General features: G+C 37.5%; 2 protein-coding genes across 2 annotated transcripts in view; one reads left to right on the forward strand and one right to left on the reverse strand.

The window, feature by feature from the left end:
- Nucleotides 1-24389, reverse strand: part of LOC146489322 (uncharacterized) — a 219254-nt gene that overhangs the window by 162580 nt on the left and 32285 nt on the right. The gene's annotated exons all lie outside the window — the stretch shown is intronic.
- On the forward strand, nucleotides 4339-23232 carry LOC146489328 (proteasome subunit alpha type-6-like). Its single transcript, XM_085107977.1, has 7 exons — nucleotides 4339-4435; nucleotides 4506-4600; nucleotides 8121-8202; nucleotides 10640-10795; nucleotides 19400-19578; nucleotides 21170-21264; nucleotides 22962-23232. Exons 1-7 carry the CDS (start codon nucleotides 4360-4362, stop codon nucleotides 23017-23019), a joined length of 741 nt encoding a protein of 246 aa, XP_084964103.1. The 5' UTR covers nucleotides 4339-4359; the 3' UTR covers nucleotides 23020-23232.

The raw sequence follows: 24389 nt of genomic DNA on the forward strand, positions 1-24389 counted from the left end.
AGTGACGTTTTTGTTGGCGTTGCCGTCGTGGTTGCGAAAGTCCCCATTATCGTTCGCGGTCCTTTGCAGTTTTCACGTCTTCAAATTAAAGCCAACCCAATATCAACATAATCTCGTCGCGAGGTCACAGTTGGGTATTCGCCCTGGGGCCCGTTTCTCGAAAGTCCCGGTAACTTACTGGGCCCGATAAGTATATTTTGAAATGTTTTTTCGCCGAAGAGACAGTGATTACAGACACGGCACTTGGCCAACGTTTACATAGAATTATGAGATTTTAAAATTTAGTATTCAAAGCTATTTATCACCAAAGATCCTTATCGGGCCCGGTAAGTTACCGGGACATTCTAGAAACGGGCCGCTGGACTGTTGTATAATATTAGGCATAACCTTCTGTAATCTCGTTGGAATTGCTTTTGAGCCAATTTTAGTATCCTTATTTATTAAAGAAACAAGTCTCCAGTTTGCGATTTCTGTTTTATCTTTTCCCCTTTTTGTCTGACTAAAGTAATAATGGCTTGCTTTTGTGAAATTGATAGTTCTTCATAGTCATATGTCCAGTTTAGACTAAAACAGTCCAGAATGTTTTATAAAATTCCACTGTGAGTCCATCATTTCATGGTGACTTGTTTTCCTTAAGGGAATGACGGCTTTTAAACCATTCTTCTACTTTATTCCTTCACAGGTGGACCAGGACGCTGATCATGAAGAAACCAAAGTTAAACTATCATCTGGTCGAATGTTCTCAGTATACCGTAGAAATCTGCGTAGAAATCTTCGAGCTCTTTCATAATTACCTTTCATAATTAGGATCAGAATAAATACAGAGTTTCGAACACAACTCTTGGATTTTTTGTGAGGTTCTAGTATAAGTTTTTTTTTTCTCCCTTCTTTGATACCAAGACGCTCTTGCACTCTTGAACGGATACTCGCTCTTGCAGAGAGATAAAATATACATCGTATTTACTTTTGAACATTCCAAACTATTAGACATTTTCCGTTGACGGATTAACAGAGCATTTTTCCTCGTAAAATTTAGGTTATCTTTCTATTTCCAGCAAGCTTTCTTTTCTTTGTCGCACTTTTTCCTTGCAACATTTTACAGTGATTTGTCTGACCTATCTTTTATAAGGTCCCAAAGCACTCTTCAGTTTGTACTTTGAACTCGATCTTTAATCCATTAAGATATACTTTCAGCGACTGTTTCTTTTATATAATATGCATCTTAAGTTGAGACAAAAAGACACGCAAAACTGTAAGTTCCGGTACTGACTCGACTGGTACTGAGTAACTGTCGAAACAAGGCGACAGTGGCGGATCGATTACTGAACTGATGCGGTACTGAGATTTGCGTCGCGCTTTCCATCGGAACTCCTCGGTTTATTTTAGGGAAACTGAAATGGGTTTGAAGAGACAAATGATGTTCCAAAATGTGTGTAGACTGAGGACATAGCTGAACAATTGGAACAGTACTATAGTAATAAAACTACTTTGACTGCAAGAGGTCCCTTTCTGGTTAGCCAGAGCCCCCCCCCCCCCCCCCCCCCCTTCCTCCCTTTGAAGTTAAATGTACTTGCTACTTTCCCTAACCCCTTCGAACAACCATTTTGCTCGAAGACCGCTGGGAAGTCTCCTTTTTTACCACCGGACCTCGACCTTACCAGTCTTAACTCGCCGTTCTTTGTCTCATCACGCAACGCTCTTGGAGAGGAGCGTTGCCTGACGAGACAATGAACGACTTCTTTTAATATTTCACATTTCCTATATAATATATTATAAGTATAATTAGTTAATTTAAAGTTTTATAGTTATTAATAAGACTAACTAAATATAAATATCTAAGGTGGAAATCCCTAGTGCCTATGTCCATATGTAGTTTTATACGTTAGACAGTTGTCTGTGTTTAGTTACATTTTAGATGTAGGACATCTACATACATACTCAGCACACGCACTCACACTCGAGAAGATTCTTGATACATTCTAACGTCCCCATATAGAACAAATAAGTCAAGATGCCTACTCAATTGCAGGGAATACCAAGAATTGGCAGAGCTATACTACTAAGCGTGGCCGGCTAACTGTACAAAAAGTCAATCAAAACTACAACAGCTGAAAACAAATTTAAGTTTAAACAATATAGAAATAAAGTAAAACTTCATCACCTACTTAGAATAACCAAAAAAAGATCGAACAAACCAAAATTTGAAACAACAAAGAACAACACACGACAAATATGGGCTCTTATTAATGAAGCCATTAATAAGAGAAAATCAGCAAGCAGTATTGTTCAGTATTACCTGATACTTTTGACTTAACGAGGAAGAAATAACTGATCAAGTTGAAATAGCAAATAAATTTAATGAATATTTCACAAATGTAGGGCCAAACCTCGCGAGCAAAATACCACCGGTAAATACATCATTCATATCTTTTATGAAAGTTTCTTTTTTGACCCTGTTACTGAGGAAGAAGTAGAGAAGGAACTGCTTTGTCTAAATCCAAACAAATCAGTTGGCCATGATTCATTCAGTTCAAAAGTAATACGAGAGATAGCACCCTACATCAAACAGCCCCTAACAGATATTTTTAATTTCTCGTTTTCAACAGGTATCTATCCTGACGACCTTAAAATTTCTTTAATTACGTCAATATATAAAAATGAAGATAAATCTCTATTTTCTAATTAGAGGCCTGTGTTCTAACAGACACATTCAACAATGAACTAAGAAAGTAAACCTTTGGTTACAGACAAATAAACTTTCATTGAACATAAAAAACACACGTTATTATTTTTAAAACTAAAAAGAAAAAATGGGAATAGGAATATATATTGACTTTAATTTAACATGGAAAAGATATATCAACCATATTACAGCCAATGTCATCGCAAACGCCTTAACTCATACACAAACCAAACATTTTATTAACCAAAGCAAGTACGAAAGGTAAGGTAAGGTAAAAGACGAATATGACGACAAGAAAAACACTTAGAACTTGGAGCTTGACTTAGAAGCTAAACTTAAAACGTAACCGAACTTAACTAGAACTAGAATGACTGACTTACGCAATATGAGCAGCAACTTGAAACAAAACTAACAAGTGACCTATATATATAGCATTATGCAAAACAAAACTAGCGAGTACAAAAACAACCTAAGAAAACAAAGAAGACCAATGAACGAGAAACTAAGTACAAAGGACAACGGAGTGAAAAAACTAATAAACGAGGAACGAAAAACAAGAACGCTAATGACCTATAGAAATACATTACGCCGACATACAAAACAACAAAAAATCTAAAGATTCGCGCCTACAGCCAAAATAACAAAAACGACTGGTATATAAAGCAAGACATTTCCTACCCCCTCAGGTACTGAGAACCCTATATTATTTATTAATTTACCCATATCTTAATTATGGAAACATAATATAACAGAATACTTACACCCCAAGATTAGAATCAATCAGAAAACTACAAAAGAAGATAATCAGGATTATTTCATTTTCGCTCGCTTTTTACCGATTGAGGATTTGAAAAATGAAGCTATAGCACTATTTGCATTTAGAGCGAAATAAATATTGATTGATTGATTGATTGATTGATTGATTGATTGATTGATTGATTGATCCGCTGCGTTGAAGACCAGGCCCGGTGCATGTGGGAGAGATTTTGTGGGAGCCTAGCCTGCGTAGCAAGCGTTTCCAGCGATCATGAATTTTCGTCACAACATTTCATTGTCAAAGTAGCTGTGGATCCACGAAGCGCACTTTTATTTTTTGGTGCTCACCATATTTCTCGCGCAGCCAGAAACCGAAAAATAGCTTTTCGCTGGAGATCGTGGGTGGAGACGCCACGCAGGCCAGTGGGAGACTAAAATTGGCAAGGGCCAAGAAAGATCGCATTATGCATGTCACAGTGCGTCTAGCCTGTGAACAGTTTTGGCTCCAAGTGGGTTATAAGGACGATAAACCGTAGGCCCCGTCTCGCAAACCCTATTTGTAAATAACTCTGTGGGACGTTAAAGAACCCACTCACTGTTCGCAAAGAGTTCCCGGTGTTGTGGTCTGGTCTTTGTACGTATATTGCGTATATCCCGGGTCCGCAGTAATTGGCCTTAGCTGTTGCGGTATCACTGTCCATATTGGACAAAGCTAAATAAATAAATAAATAGGGCGAAACGAAAAATCGACTAGCCGGACGAGCGGAGCGCCTCCGAGCTCGATTTTGTCTTCGCCCTATACTGGAGCCGTAGCCTTACGTCGTCGCGGTCGAGGACAGGGGAGACGTCATGTGACCTATGTTCTGCACCGCCATTTTGAATGTCGCGAAGACCCTGGGACGAGGTCAATTGAATCCAAGATGTCGCGTGGAACCAGTGCTGGCTTTGACCGACACATTACTATTTTTTCTCCAGAAGGACGCTTATATCAAGTTGGTGAGTTTTCAGCTGTAAAGTTGTTTTTGTAGGTTCTAGCTGACAATTTCTATTTTATTTTGTTCAACAGAATACGCTTTTAAAGCGATAAATCAAGGTGGGCTAACATCAATTGGTCTTCGTGGGGCTGACTCAGCAGTGGTTGTCACTCAAAAGAAAGTACCAGTGAGTTGGACCCATTGATTACTAAAAAATGCCCAAGATGCATACTAGGAAAATAATTATAAATTCAGTTTAAGAATGATCATTCGTGAATCAAGAAACCAATAACACCATATAAATGTTCGTCAAGTGTGCATGGGATTCTTTGCAGATCAAATGAACCAAACTTTCGCTTGTGATTTTGCTTAGTCATTTACACTCGACTAATCGGTAAAAGGAACCGCTAGAAACAAAAATTAGCAAGGGCTTTTCTTCGACAGACTTAATTATCAGCGAGAAAGAGATGAATATCTGATGGTGTTAAATCCAGAAATGGTTAAGCACTTTAATTGAAGCCGGGAGTGGAGATAAGAGATGAGAGTGGCTTTCTGTTACCGATCAGAACTGGGCTTTATTGAAAGGAATTGTATTTACAGTACTGTTTAAAAATAAGTTGATAGTCTCTTTCCAGTCGCGATCCTTGATACTCGAAACTCATGAGCATCGGGTATTGATGATTAAGGCCCAGTAATTGAGAATTGAGTCAAGGATTGAGTCTCGCATGGCTGAGAAAGTAATGAGCTTGTTGCTTGACTGACTCCTCTATAAACTTAATGCACAAAACAATAAAACTTTCATGCGTGCTTCCATAACATTTATTTCCAAGATCTGTTGTAAATTTTGCTCCTTGCTTCATGTTTGTTGGTGAATGAAATTCGATACACGTGAACATGGCTTGAAATAACGGCTGGTCAACAGACAATGTCTGGTCAAAAATGGTTTTGTCTGGCCAAATCTTTGGATGACCTGACAGTTTGTCCGGTCGTTTACGCTTCTAAAGAAAAATAACTAATTCAGAACTTTTTGTTCAGTTGAATAAGTTAGAGAATTATTATGGTTTGTGAAGGAAAAAAAACAAGAGAAAGAAAGATACGTCCAGACCAAGAACTTGTAAAGGTCTATTTAGACGGTACAACTTTTGCTTTCCACTGTCGCATGTGATTTCCACAGCGCCCTTTGCTCACCTCATGCAAAAAATCGTTTAACAATCCTATGACGTATTGTGTGACCTACACGACAGTCGTAAGCGAGTTGTAGGTTTGATTTACACAAAACAATTTGTGTTGTAGGCTTGTCCACAAGTAGCGTTTTCGAATCATTTTCGGTCTCCACACAAAAACGCTAAAACAACAGAAAAACGATAGTGTCTCTTCAACTAGTACATGGTCTTAGTTCCTCAGCTAACGAGTAAGGAGAATCTCGACTCACTCTAAAATTTTTCCTCCATTCTTCTGGCACAACAATTTGGTTCACAAAATTACCCCACCATGCACTTATTCGTCCTGGCCTGACCCAAAAGCTCTGTGGTGTAGCTGGCCTTCTGTTTAATCGTCTTACAGTCCTTGTTCTCTACACTGGCATGGAAAGCAACCTTCTTACTGTATGTTCAATCGCTTCCTCACATATAATAGTCAGCTTGAAGATTTAAGGACCGTGCCTACTATTGTTACTACGCATATGTTCTGCGCATCTCGAGAAACTCGGGTTTCCTATGGGTGGTGCCTACTAATACAGGGATATTTTGGTATCCAAAAAGAAAATTGGGGGTAACCATGCTTTTTTCAGAGATAATAAAGCTTCAATTTAAAAAAAAGCTCCATACATTGCTTAGTATTTTGCTGCTTTTTAGAATAATTGTTGCTCAGTTATCTCTAAAAAAATGCTTGGTTACCCCCAATTTTCTTTTTGGATTTCAATAGCCGCTACTAAGATCTGCTTTTCATGCATAGTGATAAACTGCCCAAAAATACTTCGCTATTAGTAGGCACCGTCCTTAACACATAAAATGCAACTGCGTGCATGCTATTACTAATTAGGCTTTAAAGAAGCCCAAGTAGCAACGACACAAGTTGTCTGTCTGTCATCTTGACTGATTTTTCACTCGGGAGAACGCAGACTGAGATAGACTCATTGGACTCGATCTATGGCGTCATCCTATTCGTAAACCTCTGTTTTCATCCTTCCACAAAAAACAATAAGCCAGCGTTTTCACTCTGGGGACCATTTTCGAAAGCCTTCGTTACTGGTGCCTGGAAACGTTGTTTACTTGTGGACCGAAGTGTAAAATGGAGGGGGGAAAATCTCCAATTTTCAAAATATCCAGATATGTGTGGACCGGGGGCACTTTTATAAAGAGATGACGTAATAGGTATTCGTCTGGCTAAAAGCTGGTTGTGTCTGAGCAAAAGTAGGTCTGACCGGACAAGTTGACCAGTGCCAGCTGGGAACTTATTTCAAGCCTTGCGTAAGGTTGCCTAGCACATGACTGAAATCTTCCTGGTGTGTTCAACTTGGCAGTTCCTTTCTATGTTCAAAAGACAGCTTCTATAGCTGTTTTATAGCATTGGAAGGGGCTTTCAATTTTGCTTAAGTTGGGGTTTTGGGTCAATCCAACATAAATGTAGAAATGCATTCAATTGCTTTAAGCATTACGGAATTCAGTAATTCTGGTTGTCACCATGCATGTGCAAATTGCAGCGTATTTGTTTGTTTTTGTGAATCAATCTTATCGTTAACGCTGGACCCTGACTGATTTAAGACTTAAACTGACTGCATTGCTTTGGATCTTTAGACGTTAGTTGAAGGTTTACATTTTGCAGCCGTAGATAGAACCGCATAAAGAATTGTGTTACTGTATTTGACACCAAGTGAGATTTTAGTAATATTGCACTCTGAAATTTCCTATTTTACCAAAATTATTTCACTCATGGCGTTTTCGTGGACTTTTCGGGTTAGTTCCTTTGAAGGTTTTAATGTTTACACTGGCAGCTTGAAGAGACCATTCATTTTGTTAATGTTTCATAAACAAATTGATTCTGTGGTGCCTGATCCATTGCACTGGCCCTTTCAGTTTCTGCCCTTGTGTAGCAACTGTAATCTGCAATTGTTCATTCCTATAGAAGTAAATCGTTTTCTCGAACCTATGAATGATCAAGAATGTTTCAGTTCAGCAATTCCCGTATGTATCGAGTATCAAGGATCAAGTTGATCTTCAATGTTTGATTCTTGTGAGGATTGAGTCGAGACTGTCAACTTACATTTGAGCGGTATTGTACCTGAACTCACATTGGGTTCTCCATGATTGTTTGGTTCCAGAAAAGGTCCCCACTACAGAGGGAATTGGAAATCCAGAGGGGTGGAGTGGGGGGTCAATGGCCCAGGAATTCCAGAGCCCGAGGGATGAATGGTTAGATTAGTTTCCAGAGGGTCAATTTCACATTCATGTCAAACATAGTTGTTAAAATATGTAACTTCCCAACTCCGTAGATCTTTCTGAAGACATTACTTTAACTATTTCAAAGAAACCATTGTTACACTAAAAGCATGCTTCCCTTCTTCAAGAAGCCTTTGAAAGTGAAGTACTCCAAATTGAGACAAGAAATTGATTTATTGCAGAGGAGAATTTATTTATTAGTAGTCTTCCCGACCCAGGTAGTCTGAAGCATTGCATTGCATGACTCAATTAAATTGGTTGATATTACAGGACAAACTGCTGGATTCCAACTCCATGACACACCTGTTTGAATTGTCTGACAGAATAGGATGTGTCATGACTGGACTGATAGGTGAGATAATTGTTATAAATTATTACAGTACAATAGTCGTGGAGTATTTTGTCTGATTATAAGGCATTATTTTCAAGATGTGTAATCTGTTTCATTGACCTGTTTACTCAATGTTCACTCTAAGGCTTTTATTGCACAGAAACATAATCACTGCCAGACTAAGAATTTTTTAAAACACTAATGGGCCTAATTAACAGTCAAAGAAAACTCCCCAGTAATTTCAAGTGACATCCAAGGAAATGTTAACATAGGTAATGACCTCAATGTTTTCTGAATATGTCTGGGTTTTTTTGGCTGCATACATCTACACACTGTACATGTAGAGCAAAATTTTTGATATTATTTTTCTAAATTCTTGTGTAGTTTTCTTTGCCTTGCTGAGTTGACTTCACTTAGTTCACAGTGTGTATAATAATTATTATTGAAAAAGATTCCAATTAAACCTCAAGGGATGTTTAATTCCCAATCGTAAGTGTCACTGGCTGGGAAGGATTTTTTTGTTTGGTTTTTGTATGTCTGATACAATTAATCCAATCATGCTTATTTAGGAATGTAGCACTTTTTTCTGTTTTTTTGGTTGGTGATCAAAACCATCATTCTTCTTGTGGTTAAATTATTGTCACAACTAATGGAAAAGCCATTGCCCTTTAAGTCTGGGTTTGGCTGGTGTGGGAATCAATGTTTTAAAACTGACAATGGAGTCAATTTAAAAACAAATGGGAGTATGGAATCTTTTTTATTTTATAAATTACAAGCTGTTGTTGTACTGATGAAGTAGAGCACCTGACAGAAAGTAAAAACACCAAAGTTAATTTTAATTTAGGTTTTAGACCCTATCATTCAGCAAAAATTGTAGCCTTTCCAAATCCCTTCTTGAACTCTTTCCATGAAATATACTTTAACTCTCCACTTCCTTTCTTGACCTTTCCTACAATTTTCTTCTCCTTTGAATGAGGAGAATCTATACAATAAAACAGTGCAATAAGTAATTGAAAAACCTTCCCTGAATAGGGCTGCGGGATTGGACTTCCTGGTCATTTAAAACTCTCTTCTGTGGCTACCTGAAAACAAAGTCACATGATCTTGTTTGATTATTCACACTGCTGATGAAGTTCGAGTGATTCCCATGAAAAATCTGAATGTTTAAATAATTTCTTCTCTGAGTTTTGGAATTCTTTTAAGGTAGCTTACTACAGCCTTTTTTTGCTACGCGAGCTTAATATGTGCACTCTCCAACACACGTATGCAAAGTGATGTGAGCCAGCTGAGGAAATCCCATGAGCACAGGAGCACAAAAACAAAAGGCTCTTGGGAAAAAAATTTCTCCGTATCTCTGGTAGGTTCCAGAAGTGTGCTTAAAGTAGCTAGTTTGTGTTTGGACTTGAAAATTGAAAAATATTCTTTATCTAATGGCCAGTTCTTAACAACTCTGCCTTTGGAGAGTTGTGATTTTGCATAAAATGCCTGAACTGGAGGACAGCATGTACTCACCAGTTCAAACACATGCATGCTGGAACCTGGGTTTGCCCTTAAACAAACATGCACAATGGTTTTCTCACTGAAGATCGTGATAACTTTTTGTTGCGTTTCATTTCTCCAAACTGAGCCGTACAACCGTACAATTTTTGCTGTTGTCAGGAAATAATAAAATGGAAATGGAACTTTTTTTAAGAAAATCTGTCAGAATATTTTTTTAGGAATTTTCAAATAAGGCAAAATTCCCCAATTTTGTCGTTTGCCAAATTTTCATGTTATAGAGTTTTGTGTTCTTTCTTGTAATTACTTATTTTTGGCCACTTTTCAAACCCTGAAATTTTGAAGTGGGGTTGTACGGCTAGATTTGGAGCCAGACAAGGTGTAGTTTCCAGGCCCCCACATAAGACTCATTCTGTTGTATTAGACACTTTTTGAGCATTTCAAATATAATCTCTAACTCAAAATTATCTCTATTGTATTTATTGTACTAAAAAATATCTCCAAAAAAAAAAAAATCCTGTTGGCGTTTTTCTTAAGATTGATTCAAGGCCTCCTTTCACCCCAGAAAACTGTAGTAAGCCACCTTAATGTTAATAAATAATGAGTATCTCTGTTTGCTGTCATAGTTTTGTTATGGTTATTTGCAGTTCTCAACTTTGAGTACCTAGATGCATTTTTTTTTTTTCAACTTCTACTTTCATTGGTGAAAACAGTGGCAAAGTCTAGCCACTTGCTTTAGGGAGCATTACCTGAGAAGAATTAACAAGTGAAAACAGCCACTTTAAATTAATTTTGATGAGTAACTGGCTGTTTTGCCTGAAATTTTTTTTTAAAGTCAGATATGTGTCTTATCTGCCAGAACATCTTGAAACAAAATTTTCATGAGTCATGAACGAATAGGTGAGTCATGGAAATTATATTAAAGTTAATTAAATTGAATAATTTCATTATTATTTTGTAGCGGATGCCCGTTCCCAGGTTCAGAGGGCCAGATATGAGGCTGCCAATTGGAAATATAAGTATGGTTATGAAATTCCAGTGGACATGCTTTGTAAAAGAATCGCTGATATCTCACAAGTGTACACGCAGAATGCTGAGATGCGACCACTTGGCTGTAGTAAGTTTCTGTGCTCTTGTTACGTTGTCAATGTTACATGTAGCTTAACAACACAAAGAAGAGAACCAACACTGCCTGTTAATAATGACAAGTTTATCATGTCTGAAGTTTAGACATGATGAAGTTCTCATTATTAACAGCCAGATTGTTGGTAGAAAATGTAGCAGATCGAACGGGCAAGCAAACCCAGGGATTATTTAGAATCTTTAGAGTTATTAGTGGAGCGAGCGGAGCACCATGGGTAAGTAAATATGGTAACCTGTCGATGCGAGAAGCTTTTTGTTATGGTTATGACGTCACTATCCGTACAGCAGCCCCCCAGGTCAACTAATTCGAATGGCACAGCAGGCAAAGGACAGAGCATGAGAAAATTACACTTTAATAGACCCCACATCATTAACAGCTTTAAAGTGAATAACAGCTGTAAAGGCAGAGTATTTTTCCGTTTCAATCGTCTCTGTGCACCTCGTGGAAGCGGATAAAGCACTTTTTTTGGTGTGACACTACAGATTTCATGCTCGCCGGTGTGTACTAGAACTAACACAATGTCATGAACTTTGCTTTGAAAATACAAGTGAAAATTACTCCTTACCTCTACGAGAACTCGTTGCGAGGGTAAAATTTTCTTAGAAACCACCCAGGCACTTCGTTAAACAGTCAGCGGAGCCCCTGAGTAAAAGCGCTCACCCGTAGCAAAGGAAAAACAAACAAACAAATTATTAATTATTTTAATTGTTTTGTAGCCAAACAAATTGTTTGGTAACAAACAAAACTGACAAGAAAAGCTGACACATATAATTAAGAGAAAATACAAGTTTAATTCAGCGGGAAACAAACAATGATTAAACCAAATGTTAGGCATTAATCAACTGATTCACCGTCGCTGTGTAGCTTTCTACCGCTTGAAAATCACACCAACGGAGATCGATATAATTAGCAAACGGTGAATCGAATCAAAAGGACACTGTGCTGCTTGGTTATCGTTCCTTGGAAGAAGAAGCAGCAAGTTGAAAGCACTTGGTCGCCATGATTGATTTCAGTTTTTCAAGCAATCAAATCCGATCCAAGTTTTAGCTTTTGACACAAATAATGTTTTGCTTCTTATCGTAAGACAGGAAAATTCACCTTTAGGAACTTGATTTCCGTGTACTTTTGGTACAACAACTACAACCAACCCGATGTAAAAAGTTGACCTCTAAAGAACCTCAAAGCATGTGTTCTTGTTCGGCACGAAGTAAAAAAACCAACTAAATGTAGAAATGGCGTGCTGAGCTTGTGCCCAGCCAATAAGAGCGAATATTTTAGCCACTTGACCAATCAGGGGTGAGTAATTTTGCCCTCTTTTACTTGTAACTAATCAGCATTCAGCAGTTTTGCCCTCTACGTTTGCACTAAACGTATACATAAATGCAGAGAGGATATAGAATTTGCAAGATTATTATATTCATACGATAAGCAGCTATTAACCCTTTAACCCTAAAGCAAAACGACATTTTCTCCAGATCCAAGACTACAAACTCAATGTCCGTGTATGATATACCATTTTAAAGCTACTCATGAGTGTATTTCATAACTGATGTAATTATGAATAAGCAAAGTTATGGCTTTGAGATAAATGGCCTTAAAACGCAAAAATTGAAAACTTCAAAAACGCCCCAATCCTTGTGTATATTAGGTATACCCCTAAACTATAGCTAATTTTGCAGGTCTCAACATCTTCATTTATGTGAGAGATGTCTTAAGACCCACAACTTCAAGGGGAAAAAAGTTGAAAAGTTATAGGGGTGGTCAACCATATCACATATGGGAGGGGGTTAAGTTTTTATCCTTTTAATGAGTAGATCTTCACAAGATCATCTTGGCGTCAAAAATTCATATCTGTCAAATACTGACAGAGTTATGACATTATGTGCCAAATGGCACTCTTAGGGATTAAAGGGTTAAAGATGGAATTGTAGATCCCCGCTTTTAGCCTTGGCTAAATATATTGTTTCTTGAAATACAGTGGACTCTTGGCATCTCAAATTGTCAAGGGAAATACATAAGGTGTCGTTATTCACTACAGCTGTACATGCAAATGTACATGTTTTAATTAAAGTGCATTAAATCTAGACAGGACCTTCAGGTGATGTAGACTCTTACAGTAAATATTATTTTGTATAACAGTCTCTACAAACTAGGTGCTTTCTTGGTTGGGATACCACTAAAGATTTATCATTGCGCTTCATTTACGATTTATGGACTGCAACCTCAAAAATCTATAATATTTCCCCTATAAGTGAGTGTGAGATTCCATTGGAAGGAATCCTTCGTATACAAGTTTGAAAGTGATTGTCTACTGTCGCCAAATAAGGTAGAAAAGTTGACTGAATAGTTTATTTGAGGGCTATAACTGGACTATAACAAAAAAGAAAAAAAAATAATAATACATGTATATCCAGAGTCTTGTGCATTACATGAGCTGTGTAATAAATGAAAGCCAAGACCTCGTAGTCCCATGACACTTCTGTGCGTTTTTTTCTCAAATGTCACAAGACAGATTGTTCGCAATCGCCTTCTTCCCGCTGAAACTCAGCTTCTTCGTCTTCGGAGGATCAAAATGATCATTCACAACCAAGGAAGGACGACGATTCTCAACCTCATCAAAACGCTTTCAAAGCGGTTGGACTGATTAGAGTCTTGCTCACTTCAGAAATAATTTATTCCGAGCGTAAGTGATGTGCACGATGATGTTGTCTATTATGGTGGACATGTCTGGCCTGTTCTCCTCCAATTCCTTTTTTGCCTATTTCGGCACCAGTGAAGCTATTTTAAGGCATCAGTAGAGCCCAATGAGGCACCAGAAATGCTAAATGTAGCATTATCAGAGTTTTCTAATACACCCGAGAATACGAAGAATTCCGCACACAAGAGGACCTGTGACGACCACGGCCTTTTAGATCTTGTAGCTAAGTCAACCTCTTGTACTCCTTCCTCCTTTTCCAAATTTTTGGACACCAATGTTCGGAGGAAATGATCTTACATGTATCAGCAGTCGCCTGTTGTGCTAGATGGCTGGGCTTTCCCTGATGTGGATGCCCTTCAAACTCCAAAGTTTGATCACCAGTTGCTAAATGAAGTGCCTTTAAAAATGAAACAATTCGTCCAAGAAAGAGACAAAGCAATGTTTACTGTTCAGCGTGCCTTTTTTATGCCATTAAATCTGGTACATGTTCAACGTATGAGGGAATCAAATTTGCTTTGGAGCAAACACTTGCCTTCTAGGCTCAGCAAACACTTTATTATCAATTTTGAGGTGACAGAGGATCCTTGCAGCCATACAAAATGCTGTCAAAATTTCTCCTTTTTTGAAAGAGGGTTTTTACAGTCGTCTGTTCCTTGTTCCAGTAAAAGATGGACCGATGCGTCCAGTGATAGATCTGAGTTCTCGGACTCTAAACAAATTCATAATCAACGAGCACTTACAGATGGAACTTCTTTCGGAAGCAAAACACTTCTATATGAACTTATACCAATCAACATCCGTAACTGCAAACCGAGAAATTTTGATAGACAATTTCTTAAATAATCTGGATATTCCAAAATTATCAGAAGAAGAAAAGCAATCATGCGAAGGGAAAATATCGCCGGAAGAGTGCGAAATAATTTTAAAAAGCTTCAAAGAGAACAAATCACCTGGAAGTGATGGGATTCCCATTGAGTTCTACACACGTTGTTGGGACATCATAAAGAAACCTTTCATTGAATGTGTCAACGAATCTTTTGTAAGAGGTGAAATGTCAAATACACAGAAAAAAGCCGTAATAACGCTTATTGAGAAGAAAGGCAAAGATCGGTGTTTCATTGAGAATTGGAGACCTATCTCATTGCTTAATGTTGATGCTAAGATAATGTCGAAAGTTATCGCTGCCAGAATAAAACAGGTTTTGCCAAATGTAGTTCGCAGCAACCAAACTGGGTACATCAAAGACCGATACATAGGCGAAACTGTTAGGTCTATCTTTGATATAATGGAACTCACAGATGCTGAAAACATTCCTGGCCTTTTAATATTTATTGATTTTCAAAAAGCCTTCGATACCCTAGAATGGGACTTTCTTCTTAAATGCCTTGATGCCTTTAACTTTGGACATGATTTTATACATTGGGTCAGGCTATTCTATAAAAACATTCAAAGTTGTGTTATAAATAATGGTACTGCCTCAGATTATTTTACCCTTAAACGCGGTGTCAGGCAAGGTGATCCGCTTTCCCCTTATCTTTTTGTTTTAGCCGTTGAAACCCTCGCAATTGCTATTCGAAACAATGATAAAATTAAAGGTATAAAAGTAGGGAATGAAGTGACAAAAGTACTCCAATTTGCAGACGACACAACAGCAGTTCTCTCAGATGTCAATTCGGCCCTTGTTCTTTTTCAATCTTTGAAACACTTTGAGATTCTATCAGGCCTGAAAGTTAACAATTCAAAAACAGAGGGATTATGGATTGGCGCGTTAAAGAACAATGACAGCAAACCCCTTGGCATCAAATGGCCAAACGAACCAATAAAGGCCTTAGGCGTCTTCTTCACCTACGACAAAACACTGCTCTATGAAAAAAATTTCAGGGAGAAACTTGCAAACATTAAAAAACTTACAAATATCTGGTCATCTAGGGGACTCTCTCTTTACGGAAAAGTTGTTATTATTAAAAGCCTGCTCTTATCAAAGCTAATGTATATTTCTTCATTGTTACCCACTCCTAACTATGTTATAAAAGAAGCAAATCAGCTGTTCAAGTTTTTATGGAAGGGTGTTGATAAAGTGACGAGACTGTCGACGATAAACAGTTACAAAGAAGGAGGCTTAAAGATGGTGGATTTAGATTCACAGATCAAAGCTCTTAGACTAAGTTGGATGAAGAGAATTTTTACTCCAGGTAGAAGCACATGGAAATCTTATCTTCAGTATATTTTAAAGAAAAATGGAGGCTTCCTACTTTTTAGCTGTAATTACAACATGAATCTCTTGGAAATCAACTCTCAGTTTTACAGAGAACTACTACAGTGGTGGGCCGAATTTCGTGACAATTTCGCAGAAGACAAAGATTGGCAATTTATCATTTGGAATAATAAGGAAATATTAATTGCCAACAAACTAGTTTACTATGGACAATATTTCAGATCTGGCATTATCTCTGTAAATGATCTTCACTTCGATGTAGACAACTTAACTTCTTACAATAGGATCGCTAAACAAATAGATGGAAGTAATTTCTTAACGTGGACTGGACTGCGTAATTCAGTGCCACCCAACTTGAGACAACTATACTCCAGTTCTACTGTAGACGTTTTCTCTACTGCGAAGCACATGGAAAAACACTCTAAGTGCGTATTCGATGTAACCAAGACCAAATCAAAACACTATTACGCCCTTCTAATCGGTGCCAAGGCTCGCCTTCCTAATAATAGTACCAATTTGAAACGCGAATTCAATCTCGCAGAAGAACAACTTGGAAAAATTTATCTACTCCCCCATACTGTCACTAGTGAACCTTACTTAAAAGCATTCCAGTACAAAGTGCTAAATTTAATCCTGTACACCAACGATAAATTGTATAAAATCGGTTATACTGAAAATCGTTATTGCTCTTTCTGCAGTCATGAAAACGAAACTTTGTACCATCTTATGTTTCACTGCCGTTATTCACGAAAGTTTTGGGAAGCCTTTGAATTATATTTTCTCCAGGTAACAAATCAACAAATAAGTCTCAATTCACAAGATGTTCTTCTTGGAGTCATCTCCTCAAAATGCCCCCTGCTAAATTATTTGATAATCATCGGCAAATTGTTCTTGTGGGATTGCAGAAGGAATGGAGTTCTTCCCAACATAACCAACTTTCTAGCAAAAGTAAATATCAAATTACAAACAGAAAAATACATTAGTATGAAGAATAACACGCTCAAAGAATTCTATGATAAATGGAACTTTATTTATGATAGCTAGAGTTAGTTAGACATAATTTGCTGACTACCGGATACTATATATTATATTACATCATGAATATTAAAATTGTAGTCAATAAGTTTTTTTTTTTTTTCCATTTTTCGATTAATATCTAAGTTAGAAGTGTTGTATTGTAGGTATTGTTGTATAGTAAAGCTGTACGTCTATAAGTTTTCTATTAGTTATTAAGTTGGTGGCGTTATATTGTAGTATTGTGTATTGTAAGTCCGCAAGTACTATTGTATTTAAAGTGGTCTCTGTCATTAAATTTATTCAATAAAAAAAAAAATAAATAAAAAAAAACTTACAGATGGAAAATGTAAGTTGCTGTAAGACGTTGCTTTTGCCAGAGAGTCTTACGACAAGTGCAGATTTAAGAGAGACGTACCTTTCAGTTACCGTTCTCGAATGTTTACACACGTTCCTTCGTTTCATTTGGAAGGGAAACTGCTATCAGTTTTTCTATCAACCTGTGTTCAGCTCCCCAAACCAGTTTCTGCCTTCTTAAGAAGGATGTCCTATCGAGTACTGGTTTTCCTGGATGATTTTCTTTTTTTGGCTCAATCAAAGGAAGAAACCACAAAAAAAAAACTCAACCGTTAGCAGCACTCCTTCAGTCCCTAGGCTTCACCGTGAACCTGAAGAAATCCTCTCAAACTCCAACATAAGTGATCACTTTCCTGGGTTTCAATATCAATCCAAGTCTATGATAATTCAACAGCAAAAATGGACAAAAATTCTGTTCTGTTGCCATCATTTCGCAGATATTGTATAAAGGTGACAGGCCAAACACGACACCCGCTGGTCACAAAATGTACACTAGACCTCGGGATAGTGCTTTCCCGAGTACGTTTCTGAGAGGTTTTTCTTTTTGATCAAAATGCGTTGAGATCTCTCTGTTGAATGGTGTTGACCTTTTAATCATGATCATGAAGGAAAATACTCAAATTTATTCAAATACACGTTTTCTGGAGTTCGAAATTAAAAGAAATAGCCTAAAGAACACTCCGGACCGTTCGTACGGTTTTTTTTTTTTTTTTTTTTTTTTTTTTTTTTTTTTTTTTTGGTGAGAAAAGCGCCTTGTTGAAAGGCTCAAGCAGATCGAGGTTGTCATCCAAGTCGACAGAGATTTCGCGCAAAATTGAAGGAGAAATACGATAGAGAAAAGTCTGAGGGCGTTCCGTGCTCATTTTCATTTTACGATCCGAAGTCATTTGGCTGTTAAAATTGTTGCGCCACGGATGCCAGAAAGTTGGACACCGGAAATAATTATTAGATACCAAAATTAATCTCGGTAGACGTGCATGCCAAGTCTACCTTGGGACCGACGGAAAATTCAGTTTCTTCTTTTTTTTTCTTTTTCGCCTTTGAAAGCCAACCACTTCAAAGGGTCCAAACTTTTTTCCAAAATTTAAACTTACTTCAAAAATACAAAACTTACGAAATGTGTCAAAAGTTTTGGGACCATGGCCCCAAACTATTCAAGGAGCTCACTCTCGCTGAGGCAAACGGTCAAAAAGTCTAAGCGGCATAAATGCGGAATAAATGAGGCTGCATATTAAGCCTTTATGGCCTTTTTTATATATTGATTCCTGGGCCAACGAAACACAATGTAAACAATGTTTTATACCTTTGGGGTGACACTTCATTCCTGCATGGTGTCCACGAATCCTTGTAGTGTAGTTAACCAATATTTACTGCTGTATTTACGAGTTGGCTCACAGGAGCCTTTGATCAGCACTTGCTGTTAGATAGGTTTACGTGGCTCCAGGGAGGAACTCAATTGGTAGATGACTTGTAATCTTATGATAGATGTATCCTCATTCTGTTTCTTCAGTTTGAATAATCGTGTGCCATGCTCATTAAAAGAGTTCCTATTGGAACTTCTGTTGTTTTCCCTTAGTCTAAATTGCATGACTGTAAAGTAGAATTGAAAACTACCATTTGTTATCTTGTATAATTCAGGCAGAGTCTGTTTAATATAATGAGAATTACACCAGGGCTTCGAAGCAGCCCGACGTGATAATACAGATAATAGAGAGATTAACACATACGTTAACGGCAAACGGCAGAAATGACCACGTGACCATGTTTACCCAATATTTGCCGCTCGCTGTTTTCAGTTTCTCAGTAAAATTGAGTCGTTTTGCGTTTGCATCAAAGGTCAGAATTATTTTGCACTATTCTCATCTATGTACGCATTTTTCAAGAAAACATTAACGCCAATCTCACTCTCTTAGCCACAGAAGCATCATGGATCCAAAAGGTCGTGGTTCGTGGTGCCTCTTGGGTAAACCCAGGCCCCATTATTTTTTTTATTATTGGGGGTTACCCTCCATTTGGCGTTTAAAAGTGGTTTGAAGCACTTAACGGGAAATTCCTCCCACTTGTTTTCTCATTATTTTCTCACCTCGTCTGTTAATATAATCTGAATTATCACATTATCTCATTATATTGCAAGACAAGATCATTTTCTACAGTAACTCAGTGCTTTCTGGGACGTAGAAATCTGAACTGAATAATTTTCTCTTTGGTTGTCAGTGATGGGTTATACATTCTTGAACAATAAAACATGGTTATGGTGATTTCACTATACATATGTTGGATGTGTTATTTTCAGGTATGATTCTAATCGGTATTGATGATGAAAAAGGACCGCAGTTGTACAAAACAGATCCTGCTGGTTATTACTGTGGTTTCAAAGGCTGCAGTGTTGGTATAAAGCAGACAGAAGCCAACAGCTTTCTTGAAAAGAAAATCAAGAAAAAACATGCATGGACACAAAGTGAGACTATTGAGGTAAAAAAAAATACTTGCCCATAAAAATATCCACCACCAGCTAATTAGAAAAAAAATGTTTAAAACAACCTGTCTTCGATAGACATTTTTGGCCATGAAATATTATAAGAAAATAATGTTTTCAAATGAAGTCGACACAATGATCTATTGTTCTACTGGGACCAACTGTTTCTGGATGGTGGGGGTTTTGAGCAAAATTGAGCTAGGCAAATCAACACTTTTGAGTTTTTTGTCGGCAGTAGATGTTTCATTTCTATAGTAGGATAGGATATTCATTGATATGTTATGTTAATAAATTTAGAGTTATTCCTGACTTCGAAATACCATATTTATAATACAATACTACAATACTTTATTCTAAAGAAGCGCAAGTCTGAAAACATGGAGCATTTCTTGTACAACAAATTTCTACTTAAATTTCACGAAAACTGAGTAAGTTGTTGTCTTCCTCTGTGATGCACTGTCTTTTTCGTTTTTAATTTAATTAACACTTTATTTCAATAGCGTCGCAACAGGAATTTACACACAAAAGGAAAAAAATAGTTGCTTAAGTTCACGTAGAAACAAGAAAATCAGTGAGCTTATACAGATCAGCCTTAAGCTTAATTTGCTGAAGCTGACAATCAAATGAATCAATGACCGAAGCACAAGTGTCGTGTCCATGAGAGTTGACAATACTCAAATCACCGATTTGGCCTAAACTTGACGCAAAGGTTGAGTTTCATTTTATATTTTTCTCCATTCACGTTATACCCAGAAACACAAGTACCTGAGGTTTTCCCCGTTCATGGGAGGAATCAAGGAAAATACTACATTAATACGGATTTTGTGTCCTTAAGCCTTGGAAAATCAAAGAAAACTGATCTCTTTCTCTCCTGAGGCACAACCATGTTTCCACCAAAAATTGTTGGAAGAGTGTTCTGTTGAGGCCATGACTGATCCCAATAGAACACAACCTAAGTGACAAATACAGCTGTTTCGACAGAGGTTGTCTGGAAAATACCCAATAAATTTCAAAAAAAGCTCAGAATCCCTATTGCCCGCCATCTCAAGTCTTCGCTGTACGGTCGAGGCATTATGGAACCTGAGCTTTTATTGAAATGTATTGGGTATTTCCCGACTACCTTTCGGCATTGTCGCGTACGCTTTTAAGCTTTTTTGGACAACCTTTGCCTCAGTGTAATCCATTTGTTGAATCCCAAGGTCACCGATTTGTTACTTACTTCCTAACTTACCTTACCATGCAAAACTCTAAATGAAGAACATCACACGCCTTTGCTGTTTTCTAATCTCAAAAGGTTTTTGTTTTACTGTGATTTTTACTACATTTTTCTGACGAAGCTTGCCACAGCTTTTAGAATGTGAACTCCTTCAGTTTAAATGCAGTGTCATTTTTTACCGGAATTTTTAGATCCCTAGTGATTGTTTAGGGGGATGCTATTTTAGCTGGTATGTAACGTTAGCTATTGACAGAATAAATTATTTGAGCCATTATTAACTTTGTTCATCGAAATCTAAAGTAACGAGTATTCATAATTTCACACCTGAAAGTTAAAAAGGAAACTCTCCTGATCATTTTCTGTCTCTACAGACTGCCATCAGTTGTTTATCATCAGTGTTGTCTGCAGACTTCAAACCATCTGAATTAGAAGTTGGTATTGTAACAACTGATATTCCACGTTTTAGGTAAGTTATTAATAAACCATAAACCATTGATTGAATATTAATATGGCAGTTGTGAAGGTGGCTCCCAACATTAATTATACCAAGACAACATGAAATAGTGGTTAAAGGCACGATCAAAGGCTTCTGTGTCCCACCTCATGGATGAATACTGTCGAAGGGAAGGGGAGACTGCGAAGTGGCGTATTACATTTGGTCATATTTTTGGTGCATTTGCTCATGTCACTGATACTATAAATTAAGTTGCCATTGATGGCCGCGCGATTTTTCAGTACGCTTAACGTCAAGCTTACACAGCGCCACTTTTCTCTTGTTTTCTCTCTACCAAGTCATTGAAATTACCCAAGTACAAAGCTATGTTCTCGAACCATCCCTGGTAAGATAATGTTTTAGAGTCTCGAGTGAAAATGTCTCAAACACCGGCGTTTGCCAGTGTGTATTACGCTTTGATGCAAATTTTTTTTCAATTCCTTTGGTGAAATGTTCGGAGACTTTTACAGCAGAAGGAAACGCGAGAAAATCCAATGAAAGTTTACATTTTCACGGATATTAAGGTGGCTCTATACCATTTCTTCAGTTTTCGCTGGTAGTGATATAGGTATATACGGTATATATACGGTGTATAAAATACGGTATATATATCTTCTTGATGTTCTGGTTCTTTCAGCCCTGTGGAAATATCTGGGTTCAAACATAGTTTCGAGTACCTAAGTCCTTATGCTTTGCTAAATACTTCGTTACAACTGGTAAATTCCGTTTCCATGGCAATAATGACGTCATATTTTACCGATAGGTACGTGGGCAAATGAATGTCACCAAATTGGGGGAGTTAATTTTCAGTGACTTGTGTTAAACGTAAAAACAGTTGGGAGCCAGCTTAACTTGCCGTTTTGCTAATTTGTTTCTAAGATTTTCTGCTAAGTAATTAAGTGAGTAAATCCTTTATTGAAAGAGGGTGGCACTAAATAGTGAAAAACACAAATAAACTTATGAAATAAATGTGATGGTAGATTTCCAGCCTGGTGAATGAATGAGAATGATGTATTATTCTAGAAAGTGACACAGGCATACTCGGAAAAAAGAAATCGGAGAAATTTCTTTTTTCCGAGTATGCCCGTGTCACTTTCTAGAATAATACATCATTCTCACAAATAAACTTCTCGCCCCCCGTCCAAAACTAAATAAAACTAGAAAATGACAAAGGTAAAATCTATGTATAACAACTGAATCCGCTACCCTGACGAAGGGGGGACCCAGGTTATGTGCTGGGAAATTCCAGATTTTACAGGGACTTCACAGCATGTCTGTGCTCCAAAGTGGAGATATGCGGACTATGTTTTCAGTAAAGTGCAAGGACAATGGGAGACGTTCAAATCAAGAAGTGCTGTCATGACAACGAGAGGTCACATTTCATAACTCCTTGAGCGAAGTGACCCTTCCCTGGGTTTGGTCTTGTTCAATGCTCGCCTCCACAGTAAGGGACTTAGAAAAAATGCCCACATTTTTGCAAGCCTAAATCAGCATGGGGTTCCCCATCTCGGGTAGCCGGTGCTTGACAATTGGATTAATGTCTCATTGACGACGTTGTCTATCCACAGCGGATTAGCTCCGTATTCTTACGGTGTCTTGTTGGATGTTAGTGTGCTCACCATTCATTCAATTTGTTCTCAGCATAATGCGATCATTTTCATTTTTTTTAGGATGCTCACTGAGGCTGAAATTGATGTTCATTTAGTGTCCATTGCTGAGCGTGACTGAGACTTCAACTAACGCTGGAAATTAAACTGAGGGCGTAAACAATCCAGAAAAAAAAACACTTGCTTTAGACCAGCACCTGAACAAGTCAAACAACTTACATTGTAGAGTGCTATTCTCTTAGTTAGACACAGCCGTAACATGGCAGGAAAAACGAGCGCACTTGTATACTATCTTGTCAGCATCACTGGCTATTAAAATTCACTTTTAACAGTCGAGACTTGTCTTTTTTTAACGAGAAGCGAAGGCATAAGTCGGGCCGCATTATGGGATTATTAATGTCACTATTTCGCATGTCCTAAATATCGCCGGTTTGGAACACGCAGCTACGCAAGTCTTCAGGATCCGGTTGTTCAAAAGCCGATTAACGCTAATCCCTGAGTAAAAGTTAACCAAGATTTGTATCTCGCTCGTTAAAAATATTTTTAAAGGTTGATTTTTGGCTAAAGGCAAAGAATATTCTGAGTCAAAACTGAAGGGGAAAAATCTTTTGGAAAAAAGCTTATTGATAAGTAATTTAACTCGAATCAAACTTCATGCCAACCCAGAATTAGCTTAATCGGGCTTTGAACAACTGGGCCCAGGTGTGTTGATTCAGGTTTTGGGACCATACACTTTTACAACCGGCTATTGGGTAGTCCTCTGATGTTCTGATGAGTTCTCCGATGCCGATCGATGTGAAATTTACAACAATCATAGGTTTTTGATTGAAGTTTCTCGGAATTGATATTTTGCCTAAATCGATAAGTGATGGCATGACAACAACAACAACAACAAAGCCACCACCAGATTCTTATACTATCGTTTATGACAAATGAAGTGGACCCGAATAAAAAATTCTGCTTTCGATTTCAAATAAATCAGAAAGAACATTTCAGAGTTTTTGTGTGCTAATGGTGAATTGACCGTAAAATAAACAAAGCGACTTAAAAATTTGTCAATGTGAGCTTTGAAATTTTTGGATCGTTCTCGTTAAATTTTCTAGAAATTTCTTTATTCATGCACTCTTTAAAGAAATATCAGAAACGGCTCGATAGCTTTGGTAGGATAGTCATCATGCACTTTTGTTAATTTGACACGCTATGGACAAATTATGGTAATTTATTTAAATTTGTGTTCACGATATTCCAGCCAGTTCCAGCGGAACTGATATACTTTACCGCAAATACCGTTCTACCCTTCTCTTGGGTTTCTAAAATGTAAAATCTCGAAATAATGTCGTACATATTAATTTAAAAGTATTAGCATACTACATGTACGTATGTCAATGTTGAACTTGTAACGCAACATTAGCGTCGTTTTGGGCGTCCTCTTTAGGTGGATCTTAACAAAATCTTTAGAGCTGTTCCAGAATTTTTTTCAGAAACGCTCAA

The sequence above is a fragment of the Pavona decussata genome, unplaced genomic scaffold, assembly GCF_977016875.1.
Source record: "Pavona decussata unplaced genomic scaffold, jaPavDecu1.1 SCAFFOLD_6, whole genome shotgun sequence".
Lineage (NCBI taxonomy): Eukaryota > Metazoa > Cnidaria > Anthozoa > Scleractinia > Agariciidae > Pavona > Pavona decussata.

Excerpts from the sequence above, each read along its gene's own strand:
- LOC146489328 (XM_085107977.1), top strand. The coding sequence starts at position 4,360 with ATGTCGCGTGGAACCAGTGCTGGCTTTGACCGACACATTACTATTTTT. Across the intron at positions 4,601-8,120 it reads TCACTCAAAAGAAAGTACCA|GACAAACTGCTGGATTCCAA; the intron begins GTGAGTTGGACC and ends TTGATATTACAG. Across the intron at positions 19,579-21,169 it reads CACAAAGTGAGACTATTGAG|ACTGCCATCAGTTGTTTATC; the intron begins GTAAAAAAAAAT and ends CTGTCTCTACAG.